General features: G+C 46.9%; 2 protein-coding genes across 2 annotated transcripts; both read left to right on the top strand.

Annotated features, from left to right (window-relative positions):
• Positions 1–8,421: 8,421 nt before the first annotated feature.
• POJ06DRAFT_202254 (aconitase family-domain-containing protein) lies at positions 8,422–11,008 on the top strand (the record flags this gene model as incomplete). Its single annotated transcript, XM_056185271.1, has 3 exons — positions 8,422–8,682; positions 8,730–9,348; positions 9,402–11,008. The coding sequence occupies 3 exons, from the start codon at positions 8,422–8,424 to the stop codon at positions 11,006–11,008; spliced, it is 2,487 nt and encodes an 828-aa protein (XP_056041063.1).
• Positions 11,009–11,975: 967 nt separating this feature from the next.
• On the top strand, positions 11,976–14,162 carry POJ06DRAFT_261892 (fungal-specific transcription factor domain-containing protein). Its single transcript, XM_056188676.1, has 3 exons — positions 11,976–12,814; positions 12,873–13,877; positions 13,932–14,162. The coding sequence occupies exons 1-3, from the start codon at positions 12,368–12,370 to the stop codon at positions 14,100–14,102; spliced, it is 1,623 nt and encodes a 540-aa protein (XP_056041064.1). The 5' UTR covers positions 11,976–12,367; the 3' UTR covers positions 14,103–14,162.
• The last annotated feature ends 933 nt before the right edge of the window (positions 14,163–15,095 follow it).

Raw genomic sequence — 15,095 nt, forward strand, 5'->3', positions numbered from 1 at the left:
GGGTCACGGTAATTCAGGGCATTAATTCTCAGGGCTGGGCAATTCCACCGTTCGTGATCTTTGCGGGACAACGTCACCTTACCTCATGGTACCAGGAGAGTACCTCACCACATGACTGGGTTCTTGCAGTAAGTGACAACGGCTGGACAACAAATCAGTTGGGATTTGAATGGGTTCGGCACTTTGATCGCCATACTAAAGGCTGTACGGTTGGCACTCATCGCCTCCTCGTTCTCGATGGTCATGAAAGCCACGTTTCGGCTCAATTCGATCAGTTCTGCGTAGACAATAAAATCGTTACGCTCTGTATGCCTCCTCATTCATCTCATCTCCTACAGCCACTTGATGTCGGGCGTTTTGGCGCACTTAAGAAAGCATACGGGCGAGAAGTCGAGGATCTTATGAGGGTTCACATCAATCACGTCACCAAACTAGAATTTCTCCCTGCGTTTCAGGCGGCGTATCAGGCTACCATGACAAAGAACAACATTCAGGGGGGATTTCGAGGTGCAGGGCTTATTCCTTTCAACCCTGATAATGTGCTATCACATCTAGATCTGGCGCTAAGGCAACCGACACCTGAAGCACGGGAGACCACCACTTGGTCTCCGAAAACACCGCGTACGACAGCGGATCTACAGGCGCAAACAGATCTACTAAAGAATCGAATTGCAAGGCACCAGAATAGCTCACCAACCCCAATCAATCAGGCGCTTGATCAGCTTGCCAAGGGTGCCGAGTTGATGATGCATTCGTCCGTCCTTCTTCAAGGTGAGATACGAGCACTACAAAAGGCGAATCAGGTAGTAAGCCGACGACGTCAGCGACGTAGAAACCGCTTACAGCAAGGAGGCACTCTTACAGTCCAGGAAGGATGGGATTTAATACAGAAAGTAGAGGTCGCTGAGCTCATACAGCAAGAGACGAAGGGAAAGAGCAAGCAATTAGATGGCCGCCCAACGAAGCAAAGGCACTGTAACTGTAGCATTTGCGGCGAAACTGGTCATAATGCTCGTACGTGTAAAACTAGTTAGGAAAATATTATACATTCGATTTTTAATTGTCTTAATAAATTTTTATTATCTGTGTGATGATATCGATGATTTAGCGTGGTGCGGATAGCTAGGGTGGCTCACTCGCTTGTGAAGTACGTTAATTATTCTCAACCCTTGATATATTAAGTGTTTGCCCTAATTAAGGGAGCGTCTACGGAGGCCCAGTCCCAGCAATTCCCTCCTCTATTGAACAGTCTCTCGAGTGCCACTTCAGAGGCTGGAATTGCCAGATAGTCTCCAGCTGCCGCCGCCATGCGGGTAACTCATCTTTGTGTACTCTTGCGACGAAATGACTCCTTTTCCGGGTCTCCTTAAAATTAGTTCGTACGTGCGTGGGTTGGTTTGTTGTTGTCCGTGGGTGGTCCGTGGGTGGTCTCCCCGGTCGTTCACGTTGGTATGATTAATTGATAATTGTTATAGTTAAGTTATTCTTTGTTTGGCTCCTAGTATACGAAGAGGAGAGGCCTGGCAGAATATAAAAAGGAAGATGGATTTGTCCACCAGGCAAGGAAAGAGATATTGTCTTCCAGTGCAACGTATTTCATAAGCGAGTGTGCCAATCTGCCTACCAACACCACGGAAAACATGCATACAACCAACCACATTGATAAGACCTTAAAAATAAATAAAACATTCTATGGTAGTTTCTTTAATTTTTAACACGTTCGAGTATTATGACCAGTTTCGTCGCAATTGCCACGTCTTAGTTTCGTTCTCACCCAATTGACCGTTGTTCCCGCTTGTTCATGCTGTATCTGTTTATCAACCTCTATTCTCTGTATTAAATCAAAACCTTCCTGTACTGTATGTAAGTGTACCTCCGTGCCGTGAATTTCGAAGCCGGCCGATGACGTCGATTTGCTCCTGATCCGGCTCTTGTAATGCCTGTACCTCAGCTTGGAGAAGCACGGACGAATGCATCATCACCTCGGTACCCAATATTGATAAGCTGATCGAGCGCCCGATTAATTGAAGTTGGTCAGCTATTCTTGTGCCTTGCCATTCGGTCTTTTATTAGAGCTGTTTGCGTCAGTAGATCCGCTGCGATATGTGGTGTTTTCGGAGACCATGGGTGTCCTGGTTCGGTTAGACGCCTTAGCGCCAGATCCAGATTAGCTGGCACGTTATCAGGGCTAAATGGGATAAGCCCTGCACGTCGAAAGCTTCCTTGAATGTTGTTCTCTGTGATGGTGGCCCGATAGGATTCCCGATATGCAGGGAGAAACTTGAGTTTGGTGATGTGATTAATATGGACTTTCATTGATCCTCGATTTATCCTCCGTACGCCTTCTTCAGTGGCCCAAAACACCCAACATCAAATGGTTGTAGGATATGGGATGAATGCGGAGGCATCCAGAGCGTAACGATGTTATTGTGTTTACAATATTGATCGAATTGAGCCGAAATGGCTTTTCACGGCCATCGAGAACGAGGAGACGATGAGTGCCAGTCCGTACGGCCATTGTTTGGCGATGAAAGTGCTTTCGTACAAGCTCAAAGCATTGCCTAATTAAGTCCGGATCCTCGCAGAGGGCCCGCTTATAGACTAATACTTACGTTAAGTCTGGTTTAAGCTCCGGGCGACGTTTAGTGAAGTTTGAATCCCAGTTCTTGCCCATCTTGTCTCCCACACGGGGAGCAAGTAGTTGATTGGCCATACCTTCATCAAACTAATCGAGGTGAAATCCTCACGAATCCAAGTCGAGGATGTGCTGAACGATAATCAGTTCCTCACTAGGCGCGAGTTTAAACTATTGTGTGTGGAATCGCGTCGCGAAAGGATGCCTTCTCGTCGTCGCTTGAGTGTTATACGATTAACCTTGGACGTCTTTGCAGCCAACAGTTACTCTGAATTTGGCTCTATAGAAAGCTTGGATGGCTAAGGATATCCTGTCTTCAGAACCCGTTGATTGGACGTCAATTGGTAGATGCATTGATGATTGAAGTTGTGTGGTTGTGTTTTCACGTAGTGTGGCACACTCGCTTATGAAATACCTTATTTATTTATAAAAACAATTTGTTTGGCTTGCCTTGCCTTGCATTGACTCGTCCACCGAGCCTCAGCTTGTTTCTTGCCTTCCCTGTGACAACTCTCCACCATTCGATGAGCCAGTTTTTGTCAATCGCCACCGACTCATTAACCATTGCAATGCCACTGTGAAAGTAATGGTCGGTATCCGACAAGTTGCGATTCTGCGGTTGTAACTTTGTTTTACTAGAGTTTCAGTGCTTCGCCCTGCGATGCCAGGTACTTTGTTATGCTCCGTCCTCAAGGGATAATTTTTCTACGAGGCGCATCTTTTAGACCGTTAACAACTCTCGTGGCGGTTGGTCCTCCCAGTTCCTTCTCCAATAGCAGTGTTTTGAAACGTGAATCCTGTAAAAATGACAACTTTACCCTCGATTGGATAGTAAAAAATGTACGCTCTATAGTTTGCACAAGGCAAGGGCAGTCACTCTAGTTGAGCTCTACGTCCCGATACTTGACAGTAGTGATGTCGAGCCGACGGGCCGGACTCACCACGTGAGCGCCGAGTACAATGAGAGTCGTGTGATTAGAGCCACGTCGACTATCCTGACTAGAGTATACTAGAGTATAGTGTACCCCTGACTCGTGTACCTACTTACCGCACCATCGTTCCTCAGGCGACGGCCGGTGGTACACGATGATCAATATGACTTGCTTTAGACCACCTGCTCAGTGATGCCGTGCGGGGCATGAGGACGGAATATGGTATATGATATTCTACGCCAGAGCCGTGTGTTAGTAGATCCCTACTCTAAAGAGTGTAGTGAATGACTGTATTTTCATACGTACTGTTATACTTAGTACATGCAAATTATCTTTACTTCTTAAAGATGAGCTACAGAGAAACTCCTGTCATTCAGAAGAGAGGGGCATCGAGTCATCTAATTGAGCATGTACATAAATTCCTTGTCAATACCTCTTGGAGACGCAAAAAGAAGGTCTAACGACCATCTTGTGTTAGGAAAATGACTTAATCAAGGTATGGTTCACAGAACAAAGATCCGATTAACTAAAGAACAATATTTACAACAAGGGAGATACGGGATCCTTTATGGAAACCCTTACTCTACATGATGATCCACACAAGAAATTAATGCGGAAAGAACGGAAAACAACGCGAAAAGGACACGGAAAGGAACGCGAAGAGGAACACGGCAAGGCGAGGAGAACGGAACGCGAAAAGTGTGAGGATCTGCTTTCGATTCGGAGGTGAAGAACCAAAGAGCTTGCAAAGGTCAACTAAGTAGCTGTTTGTTTTGGAATATATTATCAGATCAGCAGACAAGCTGCAACGGGCAGGAGCTGGGACGGCCTGTATTTATATCCATATCTTCCAGCCCTTGCCATCGTGCCTATTATGTACAGCAAGAAAGACCAATCACCAAACTTAAACACAAGAAGACAACAAACAAATTGCTATGAAAGACGGAGAGCGGAGCGGAAGAGACTTGGTAGCCATGCCTTGCCGTGCGGCTCAAGCCGCATAGGTCAGGGTCGGTGGCTCCTGACAAAGAGTAACACGGAAAGGAGCGGGGAACGGAGCGCGAAGAGGAGCACTAAAGGAGCTGAAAACGGAACGCGCAGGGAAACCCGAGAAGCGGTGCGGAAAGGAACGGAGCTCGAAAAGAACAGGAACACGAAAAGAAAGTGTCCTGAAACCAGGAAGCCGAAACAAAACGAGAGATCCCGAAGAGATGACAACACATCAGAATCTCTACCGTACCCCGCTGTCCCTGGTGCGGCTTATGACAGCTTCCACTTTTGCACATTCCCTCCAAAGGCTTCCACATTTTCTCAGAATCCGACACTAGAGCTATGCAGTATGCGTCCTGCGCATCCATGAAGTCATACTATTTCTTTGTATTTCGTCAGACTGGCTGATACAGCCATCTGAATCAACACCAGAGAATCCCCCTGCATCGAAGCAGCGTCGTTGGAGACAAAGAGGACAAACCCCTCCTTTTATGTTCTGCCAGGCCGCTCCTTTCGTTTTCTAGGAGCCAAGGTAAATAAAAATACTTACCCTTCATCCTCCCTTAGACTTCTCCACTGATGGAATGAATGGCGATGTGGGTGGAAGAAAATGGAATTACTGTGAAGGGCTGGACAATCACAGACTAATTCCTGTGCCTCCGAGAGGATTAGAAGATCTTATAGACTTTTCTGTTGGTCATTTGCGTTAGAGAAGTAGAGGCGTAGGATATTTGGTAACATGTGGACTATGGAGACGTTGTGACATTCTCTCGCATTGGTTTGTTTCCAGAAACGCAAATATAACAGAAATTATGGTGACCTGTGCCGCTGCCGCAGGAACAATAAAGAAAGTCCTGTTTCTAACGTTAGAAATTAAGACTTACCACAGTGTCTAGTTTCTATCTCTTGCGATGAATCAAAATCGTCTCGGAGATAACTGTGTATATACAACAAAACGCCTCACTTGTACTGCCTCACTCCTCTTATTACCGGAATGGCTTTCCGGACAAGACTGACCAAGGGACATTGGTGAAGTAATACGCGGCGAAGGATGGGAACGGGCAATTTCGGCCAGTCCCAAAGAGGAATAGGGCGTATGGTCCCAATTATTTTGTCTAATTATTAGGTTAAATTATTAGGTTAAATGGTAATTGTCCTGTTTATGATAGCAAGTGCCAACGCCTAGCAGAATAAAACGTAAGTACTTTAGAGATCGGCACGGATACACGGATAACGAATATATCCGTGGATATCCGTTGCGGATACGGATAGAGAATATGCGGATATGGATACGGATACGGATAACGTGATCGGCAAGCCAACCGATCGCCCAAGCGTGCCGATCGGTCGAAATTCCATACAAAGTAGCGATTTTTAAACCTCTAAAACTCGACGAAATCTTTCTTAATTACGCTCAATTTAAAGAATAGAGTAGCTAGATATCGACGACTTACATCCTCGCTTTAAAAAACGATTGATGTTTATATTTACTGAAATCCTGTAAAACCCTGAAACCCTTTAGCCGTAATTTAAGATACCTGGGTAATTAATAAGATTATCTCTAAAAAAAGAGGCTTGATAATGATTTATAGTCCATTATTTATAAAATTTAAAATTTTAGGTAAGAACTGCTAGCGTGGCTAAGTTTTAGAGGTTTAAAAATCGCTACTTTGTATGGAATTTCGACCGATCGGCACGCTTGGGCGATCGGTTGGCTTGCCGATCACGGTAAGGTAATATTGATTAGTCATATCCGCGGATATCCACGGATACGAGTAACAAATACAAATGTGTAAATTAATAATACTGGGAGAGTTTAAGTGAGTTGCGATTTGCGAAATATTCAGTTGCATAGGGAACGGAAGTCCAATGAATCCAGAATTTGGTGCGCGCTTGGCTGTGAGCGGAGGGAAGCTTGAATCAGAACACGGATCTGATTAGTCGCAACTGTTTGTATACTGGGTTAGGTTTGTGTCCGTTATTGAATGCTGGATATATAGCCGTTTGAAGCCCAATTGAGTGGTCAATATAGTCAGTCGTATCGTAGGATCATCCTCTTTCCATAGTCCTGGGCTCCAAACCAAAAACGACTGAGTAAAAGCCCCTTCAATGTCACGTGAGTCGTATCCATGGATATTAGGATATCCGTGGATACTGCGGATACGGATACGGATAAAGCCAATATATCTGGATATGGATTCGGATATGGATATAGATATTTTACCTGGAAAGGATGGATAAGGAAAAGTTGGCCTGGATATTATCCGTGCCGATCCCTAGCCGTGCGATTACTGGCTCCGAAACTGCGGGGTCATTGTTCGGAAAAGTCCGTGCTCAATTGGGCTACAGAATCGCAGTCAGCGCCGAAAGAGACGCCGAGCGGATTGACGTACAGTTGAGCCCAAAATAAACAAAATATGAGGTATTCAGGTTACGCCACCCATTATTGTATTGACCTTAGCGGCTTTGCTACGTGCGCATTGGATCGATCGAGGATGCCCGAAGAGACGTCGTTGTCGGAAAGCGCCTCACTATGTTCAGCACAATGAATTTTGATAGCTTGATCGGGTTCGCACTAGCAATGTCGCCCCCCTATATTTGAATACATGTTAACCGAAACCGGACATACGACGGGAATTTATCCTCGGAGTGGAATTCGTTCGTCGGATAAGCACTCCGCGTCTACGGCAAGGATGGATGCCCGCAGAGACGCAGGTTGTCGGAAATGACGATACGCGCGGGGCATGCACATGTATCCGACATATGCAAATGCGAAGAACGGCGACGTACATCATTACTCTGTTACTAATATTGAAGGCTTGCTATTGCCTATGAGGTAGTACGGAGCAGAGAACGAGCAGCCGAGCAAGGGTCCGCTTACCGCCGCCCGCTGAGGCGCTGCAGAGTCGCGGCTCCGTTCCGACGGAAGCGGCGTTGCCCAGGTAACCGGACTCACATGTCTCGTTGACTTGTTGTGCACGCGACTCGACCTCTCACGATTTCCGATCAACTAGATATTTCAGTTCACATGCGACTTTTATTGACCTGGGAGAGTCGCAGCTTTTCTGCACTCCGACTTCTGGCACGTCACTTTGGTACCGTCTGAGGATCAGTTTATCTAATCGGACATAGATCAGATATGATAATCGGGATCACCGGATCAAGCGCAATTCAAAAGAGTAGCATGCCCAAGAGTCATGAGGAAACCGCGTGGCCACGCGATCTTACATCCCCTCGGCTGGGCGGCCACGCGCATGACTTATTATATTAAAATGGTTGTATGCGGCATAAAACCTGCTTATGACGATATATTGAAGATTATATTTGCTGTAAGAAAGGGGCTGACATTGAGTATGCTCTGATTCGCCCCGGCGACCTATCGGGCCAGGGTTAGGTCAGAACCTCCAACGGATGCGGGCAAGGGTTTGATTGCAGGTTGGGCGGTGTTGTCGCGTGCGCTGATTGGCCATCGAGAAACCGGACTGCATAAGTGTAACGGCAACATGGCTTTATTTGACCTGCAGACCTCTGAAGGGCAGCGCTAGTCCGCACACGGTTTAGCGTGAACGTGTTTTCTGTGCCAGGCAGTAATGCTCGGCCGGCAAACCGGTAATAAATAACACCCGCCGATCCACTGCCGTCTGGAGAATCGCGAACATTTTGCTCCGACGACATTGAAGACTCTCCTCCGTCCTGCTCCTCCTCTACTTCATTGTGCGTCTGTGTCGCTTGTTCGCGCTACAACATGCTGCTCAACGCTCGTTTGCCCGCAATGGGCGCTCTCAAGTCGGTAGGTTAATCCGATACTCCGGCGTTTGAAGATGAAATGTGAAGCGGAGGCGAATAGAAATTGAATCATCCCACATGCAGCGACATGCCGCATTTGAAGAATACTCTATCTCTATCTACCTCTCAATTGCATCTGCTTTACGTTCAAGCGCCTTTGTACCATGCCAAAATTCTCTCTCACTGGCTAACATCCACCAGAGTGCGAACGTCTCCCGTCTTACCAAGGTTTCTGTATGTATCGTCACAATTCCCTCTACGATTCACACTGACCACGCTCAGTCGCGATCGTTGGCTACCATCGTCGAAGATAAGGTTCCCCAGAACAACTGGGAAAACGTATGTAACCCACAATATATGTCATTGCCATGGCTAATTAAGTCAAGTTCTCTTTTTTGAACTACAAGAAGAACGTGGAGACTCTCAGCATTGTCCGTGAGCGACTAAAGCGCCCCTTCACCTTCGCCGAAAAGATCCTTTACGGCCATCTCGACAACCCTCATGAACAAGATATTGAGCGTGGTGTTTCGTATCTCAAACTCCGACCTGACCGTGTCGCCTGCCAGGATGCTACAGCCCAGATGGCTATTCTCCAATTCATGTCCGCCGGCATGCCTCAGGTTGCAACTCCTACGACAGTCCACTGTGACCATTTGATTGAGGCCCAGATTGGCGGTGAGAAGGATTTGGCTCGGGCCATCGACATCAACAATGAGGTCTATAATTTCTTGGCAACCGCTTGCGCAAAGTACAACATCGGTTTCTGGCGCCCTGGCTCCGGTATCATTCATCAGATCGTCCTCGAAAACTACGCTTTCCCCGGTTCACTCATGATCGGTACCGATTCTCACACTCCCAACGCTGGTGGTCTTGGTATGCTCGCCATCGGTGTCGGTGGCGCTGACGCCGTCGATGTCATGGCAGGTCTCCCGTGGGAATTGAAAGCCCCTAAGGTAATTGGCGTCAAGTTGACCGGCAAGCTCTCTGGTTGGACTGCTCCTAAGGGTACAGTTTTTTCGCTACTACTGCCAGTCACGTGCATAGCTAATATAACGCAGATATTATTCTCAAGGTCGCTGGTATTCTAACCGTCAAGGGTGGTACTGGTGCCATTGTCGAGTACTTTGGCGAGGGCGTTGACTCACTCTCTTGCACTGGAATGGCTACCATCTGCAATATGGGTGCCGAGATCGGCGCCACAACTTCCACCTTCCCTTACAACGCCCGCATGGCCGACTACCTCAATGCCACAAAGCGCGGTTTTGTCGCGGATAATGCCAATTTGTTCGTCGACCACTTGAAGGCCGATGAGGGAGCCGAGTACGACCAGCTAATTGAGATCGACTTGAACACACTTGAGCCGCACGTCAACGGTCCCTTCACTCCCGATCTGGCTACCCCTATCTCCAAGATGAAAGAAGTCGCCGTCGAAAATGGATGGCCCACTGATGTCAAGGTTGCTCTTATAGGCTCTTGCACCAACTCGTCCTATGAGGATATGTCCCGGGCTGCCTCCATTGCCCAGGATGCCCTTAATCATGGTATGAAGGCCAAGTCTCTCTTCACCGTTACCCCAGGTTCCGAGCAGATCCGTGCCACTATTGCGCGTGACGGTCAGTTGAAGGTCTTTGAGGAGTTCGGTGGCCTTTTGCTTGCAAATGCGTGCGGCCCATGCATTGGTCAGTGGGATCGTCGTGACGTCCAGAAGGGTGAGAAGAATACTATTGTGTCATCTTACAACCGAAACTTCACAGGCCGAAACGACTCTAACCCTGCTACACATGCTTTTGTTACTTCACCCGATCTGGTTACCGCGTTCGCCATTGCTGGTGATCTTCGTTTCAACCCCCTCACCGACACCTTGAAAGACAAGGATGGCAACGAATTCATGCTCGCTGAACCCACTGGCGCTGGTCTCCCTTTGCTTGGGTACGACCCGGGCAGTGACACTTACCAAGCCCCTCCTGAGGACCGATCTGTCGTCGCAGTGGCTGTCGCACCCACTTCTGACCGTCTTCAGGTCCTGCAGCCATTCAAACCATGGGATGGCTCAGATGCCTATAACCTCCCTATCTTGATCAAGTCAAAGGGCAAGACCACCACTGATCACATTTCGCAGGCCGGTCCATGGCTCAAGTACCGTGGCCACTTGGAGAACATTTCTAATAACTACATGATTGGCGCCATCAATGCTGAGAACGACAAGGCCAACACTGTCAAGAATGCCTTTACCGGTGAGTATGCTGGTGTCCCTGATACTGCTCGCTACTATCGCGACCACGATCAGAAGTGGGTTGTGATCGGTGGTGACAACTTTGGTGAGGGTTCCTCGCGCGAGCATGCTGCCCTCGAGCCCCGTTTCCTTGGTGGATTCGCCATCATTGCGAAGTCGTTCGCCCGTATCCATGAGACCAACTTGAAGAAGCAGGGAATGCTTCCTCTCACCTTCGCTGATCCCGCCGCCTACGACAAGATCAACACCGACGACACCGTTGACATCATCGGTCTCACCTCCTTCACTCCCGGCAAGGCTTTGAAACTCGTTGTTCATCCCAAGAATGGCGAGACCTGGGAGACCGAGCTAGCTAATACCTACAACAATGAGCAGCTCGAGTGGTTCAAGGCTGGTTCGGCCTTAAACAAAATGTCCGCTGCCAATAAGTAAAAATCGCTACGTGGAGATTGTGAACGATTGTTGATCGGTGAGATAACCAATGTAATGTAACGAGTATGACGACATGAATGAATTGGACCAAATGCGACATTTTAGTCTCCCGGGACTTTGAGGTTATAAATTGAAGCAGGCATGAGAGATGGACTTTCCTTCTGAAATATTAATTGTTATGCAATTTTCATATTTGTCCTATAAATTGTTTTATTGGCCTTAGTAATAGTGACGAACTGAAAAAATGGCATCTGAATATTCAAATCTTTTATTGGTAGATAGCATGACTCATTACCCATTGGTGATATATATATGTCTACAACGAGGCAATGACGAGGCAATGACAACGTGTTTGACGTCGCGATCGCCGTGTCTTGTTTGCCTATCATAGGAGCGCTAGGTCGAAAGCATTAACTGAGTTAAGGATTGTTGAGCAGAAGAGCCATGTAGTCGAAGTTGGATTGCATGAGGGATAATTACGGGCTTGATGTCGGATAGATACAATATAAGCCATAACTTAGATGTTTTCTCTAGCAATTGCCATTGGCGCTCGTGCTCCTGAACGTTATCATACTCGAATAATTAGTTCCTTTAGTCTCGTAGCGATCAGTTTCTTATCCGGCGTGCCATAACGCCCGAAAATCTTGAGCAGTAGCAAGGTTCAGAATGTTCGTGGCGATGCGCTGAAGGTCGGCTTGAGGGCAATCCGGCCTTTTTTTGAGTTCGTGAAAAATTGTGAATCATATCGGCCGTACTGCCGGACTCATTGGAACTCGAGTGAGTTTGTACAATAGCTTTAGTTGTATAATAATATCGTGTATATCTAGAACTCTTTTTTCTGGGTAGCCATAGTAAACGACGTATAAGCCGTATTATGCTCGCTATATGGCATAGAGCAAAAATGCAAGGGTTAGGAATTTCCGGCTTTCTACCGCTGCGGTTCTTGATATCCTGCAGTGAATGATCCCAGCAAGCGACAAACGTTGGACCACATGGGTAAAGGTAAAAGTGAACAGTATCAGCGCTTTTCTAGTCACAACCAAAAACTTATTCTCAGATTGTCAGTCTTATTTCACGATCCCTGCCATTGGCCAATGTCAACAGAAGATGCGATCCCTGAGTTGTCTTCAACTAACGGAAATGTGAGACGACATGCCTGCGACCTGTGCCAGCGACGGAAAGTCAACTGTGACCGTAAGGAACCATGCTCTGCTTGTTCCAGGGCCCAAGTTGAATGCATTTTCCGCACTCCAGCAGCTCCAAGGCGTCGTAAGAAAAGATCTCTCGAAGCTGTACTGCTTGCTCGGGTCAAACGGTACGAGGAGCTCTTGAAGGTCGCCGGAGTGAAAATTGATTCTCATGACGACATCAATATTGTTTCGGGTCCCGAACGAGCTGCTCGAAGTATCATCTGCAGGGGACGATCTGATTTTAGGTTTCTTCCCTACGAGTGAAATTTTGTATACATTCCATCCTAAATCAGCTAGTCTAAATAGACTGTGGCATACTTTTCGAGAAAATGTCGATCCGGTAGTCAAACTGTTTCACACACCCACGGTACATCAGTTAATACTCGATGCAAGTGAGCATTTGGAGCATTTACCTAAAAGTACGGAAGCATTGATGTTCGCAATCTACTCTTGCGCTGTAACTTCTTTGAGCGATGCCGAGTGTGAAGCCATGAACGGCGAACCGAAAAAAGTCCTTTCGGCAAGGTACCAGTACGCCACGAAGCGAGCTCTAATCAGTGCAGGTCTTCTCAAATCCGCAGACATAGTTGTTCTCCATGCATTTGTACTATTCCTTGTAAGTTCAAACTTGTCCTTGCGAAGTCTCAAGCTCCAGGCTTAATGGATATTCCCAGCTTTCCGTGCGCCAGTTCTATGATCCGCGCTCAATGTGGATCATGTCAGGAATCGCCATTCGAATGGGACAGAGGATCGGTCTTCATCGGGATGGTTCATTTCTCCAACTTCCATTATTTGAGGTTGAAATGCGTCGGCGGTTATGGTGGCAGATTATGTTGCTCGACGGCCGTTTAGCAGAACTTTCTGGCTCTGGGATTTCAGTATTGGCTGACAGCTGGGATCCCAAGGTTCCGTTAAATGTCAATGACGATGATCTGAGTCCTGAAATGAAGGAACAACCCATAGATCGCGCAGGGTCAACAGAAATGATATTTTGTCTCTTGAGGTACCAAATTGGCGAATTTTTTCGCCGGTCAAGTCCTACGAACTTTTCTAATCGAGCCGACACCGGAATGTCAATTGCTGGGAAGGACAGAGTAATTGATGAACTTGAAAAACTTATAGAACACAAGTTCTTGAAGTATTGCGATCCATTGGTACCTCTGCATTTCCTCTCTGCCACTATGGCAAGGTGTGCAATATGTATTATGAGACTAGGGACACATCGTCCTCGTCATTATCCGGATAAAAGTGCGGCTATGTCCCAGAACGAGAAAGATGAGCTTTTTTCTAATAGCATGAGGATTATCGAGTACGATAACTTGATTCACTCAAGTGCAAGTACACAGCGATTTTTGTGGCATGTTAATGTTTACTTTCAATGGGATGCGCTGATCTACGTGCTCACCGACTTATGCCACCGAACATCTGGAGCGCAAGCAGACAAAGCCTGGCAGCTGATTGATGAGATGTTTGAGTATCACTCGGAGATTTTAACAGAAACCAAAAATCCATTGTATATGTCAATTGGGAATATGACCAGAAAGGCGTGGGAAGCTCGCGAAGCAGCGTTAACGCGCGCGCCCCAGCGTCAGAATTCGTCTCGGCGAGAACTCCCCCGTTTCTTCTCCGTGCTGTATTCACAGAGAGAGACTACAGGGTCCGCTCAAACGAGCATCATGGTGAGACGTTCCAAATATCTCGCTGACGAACGGCTTACTAATGATTTGGGCTAGCATGTTCTATCGCGAGCTGCCGATGTCATCTCTGGCATTGACACCCCAACTCCGTCGGGTGCTGTTTCGATGGAGGGCGCTGTTTCGATGGAGCCTAGTCCAGTAGACTGGGCCAAATGGAACGATCTACTTCAGGACTTTGGATTACAGGAAGGTTTATATAAATGTTAGTGATCTCTTTGCGTTATACCAAAGTAATTGAACAAATCGCTCCTGATATTTCTTGGTGATAAAAACACTTAGAATTTTTGGCACCTCACGTGAGCCAGCATTGCGAGAGACAGAATCATCTGGCTTGGAGCAGGCTATAAGTAATTAATCACTTTATGATATGAAGTAGAATGAATATCGCACGGGTACGACCTTGGTCAATTTCTGCGATACCCGCTATCGTGCAGCAGTAGACAAAGCTTGATAGTAACGTCCTGTAATCGTGACGGATAATCCTCGTCCATTGTCTTATGTTAACGACACGGGATTGATACTCGAATAAAGCTCTAGGGCGGTGGTTAACAGACGAACCGCATCGGCGATGACGCAATGTTATAAAACTTTATAGGAGCTTTGATTCCAAAGTCAGTGTTGCATATTCACACATGCCGATATAGGCTAAGAACAACCCACCCGCCGATATTTATTCGTAGTTTTATAGGCGAGATTATGAGGCTGACTATATAGTATCGTACGTCCCGGCAAATCGGCAAGTCGTCAACAGCCCTAAGTGGCGCAACATTTACAATTTCTGATAGTTATAGAATAGAAGAATATATAATATATTCCGGAAAAGAAGCTCTATATCTTTCTCACGCTCAGGGCTGTAAGCGGATATGCGGATAGGCGGATAAGCGGATTTTGGCGGATAGGATATCCGTGCGAATGAGGATCCGCCATACTTTCGATCGTCAGATAGATGCATATACGGATACAAATCCGCCAACCCCCAGATCGGCGGATATATGGCGGATAATCAAGAGATTACCTAATTAGGAAGGATTGAGGCAAAAACCTGCATAGAGCATTCAGAATCTACTCCTGCTGAGGACTCCCTTAGCATAAATCAGCGCAACTTCTACTTACATAGCTATTAGTTGACTTGAGAAGTATCCTCAAATCACGTAGACTCGAGCCACGGCGTAACTGATTAACTTGCTCAGTAGGTATTGA

The sequence above is a fragment of the Lipomyces tetrasporus genome (genome assembly GCF_029532465.1).
Source record: "Lipomyces tetrasporus strain NRRL Y-64009 chromosome Unknown POJ06scaffold_11, whole genome shotgun sequence".
Lineage (NCBI taxonomy): Eukaryota > Fungi > Ascomycota > Lipomycetes > Lipomycetales > Lipomycetaceae > Lipomyces > Lipomyces tetrasporus.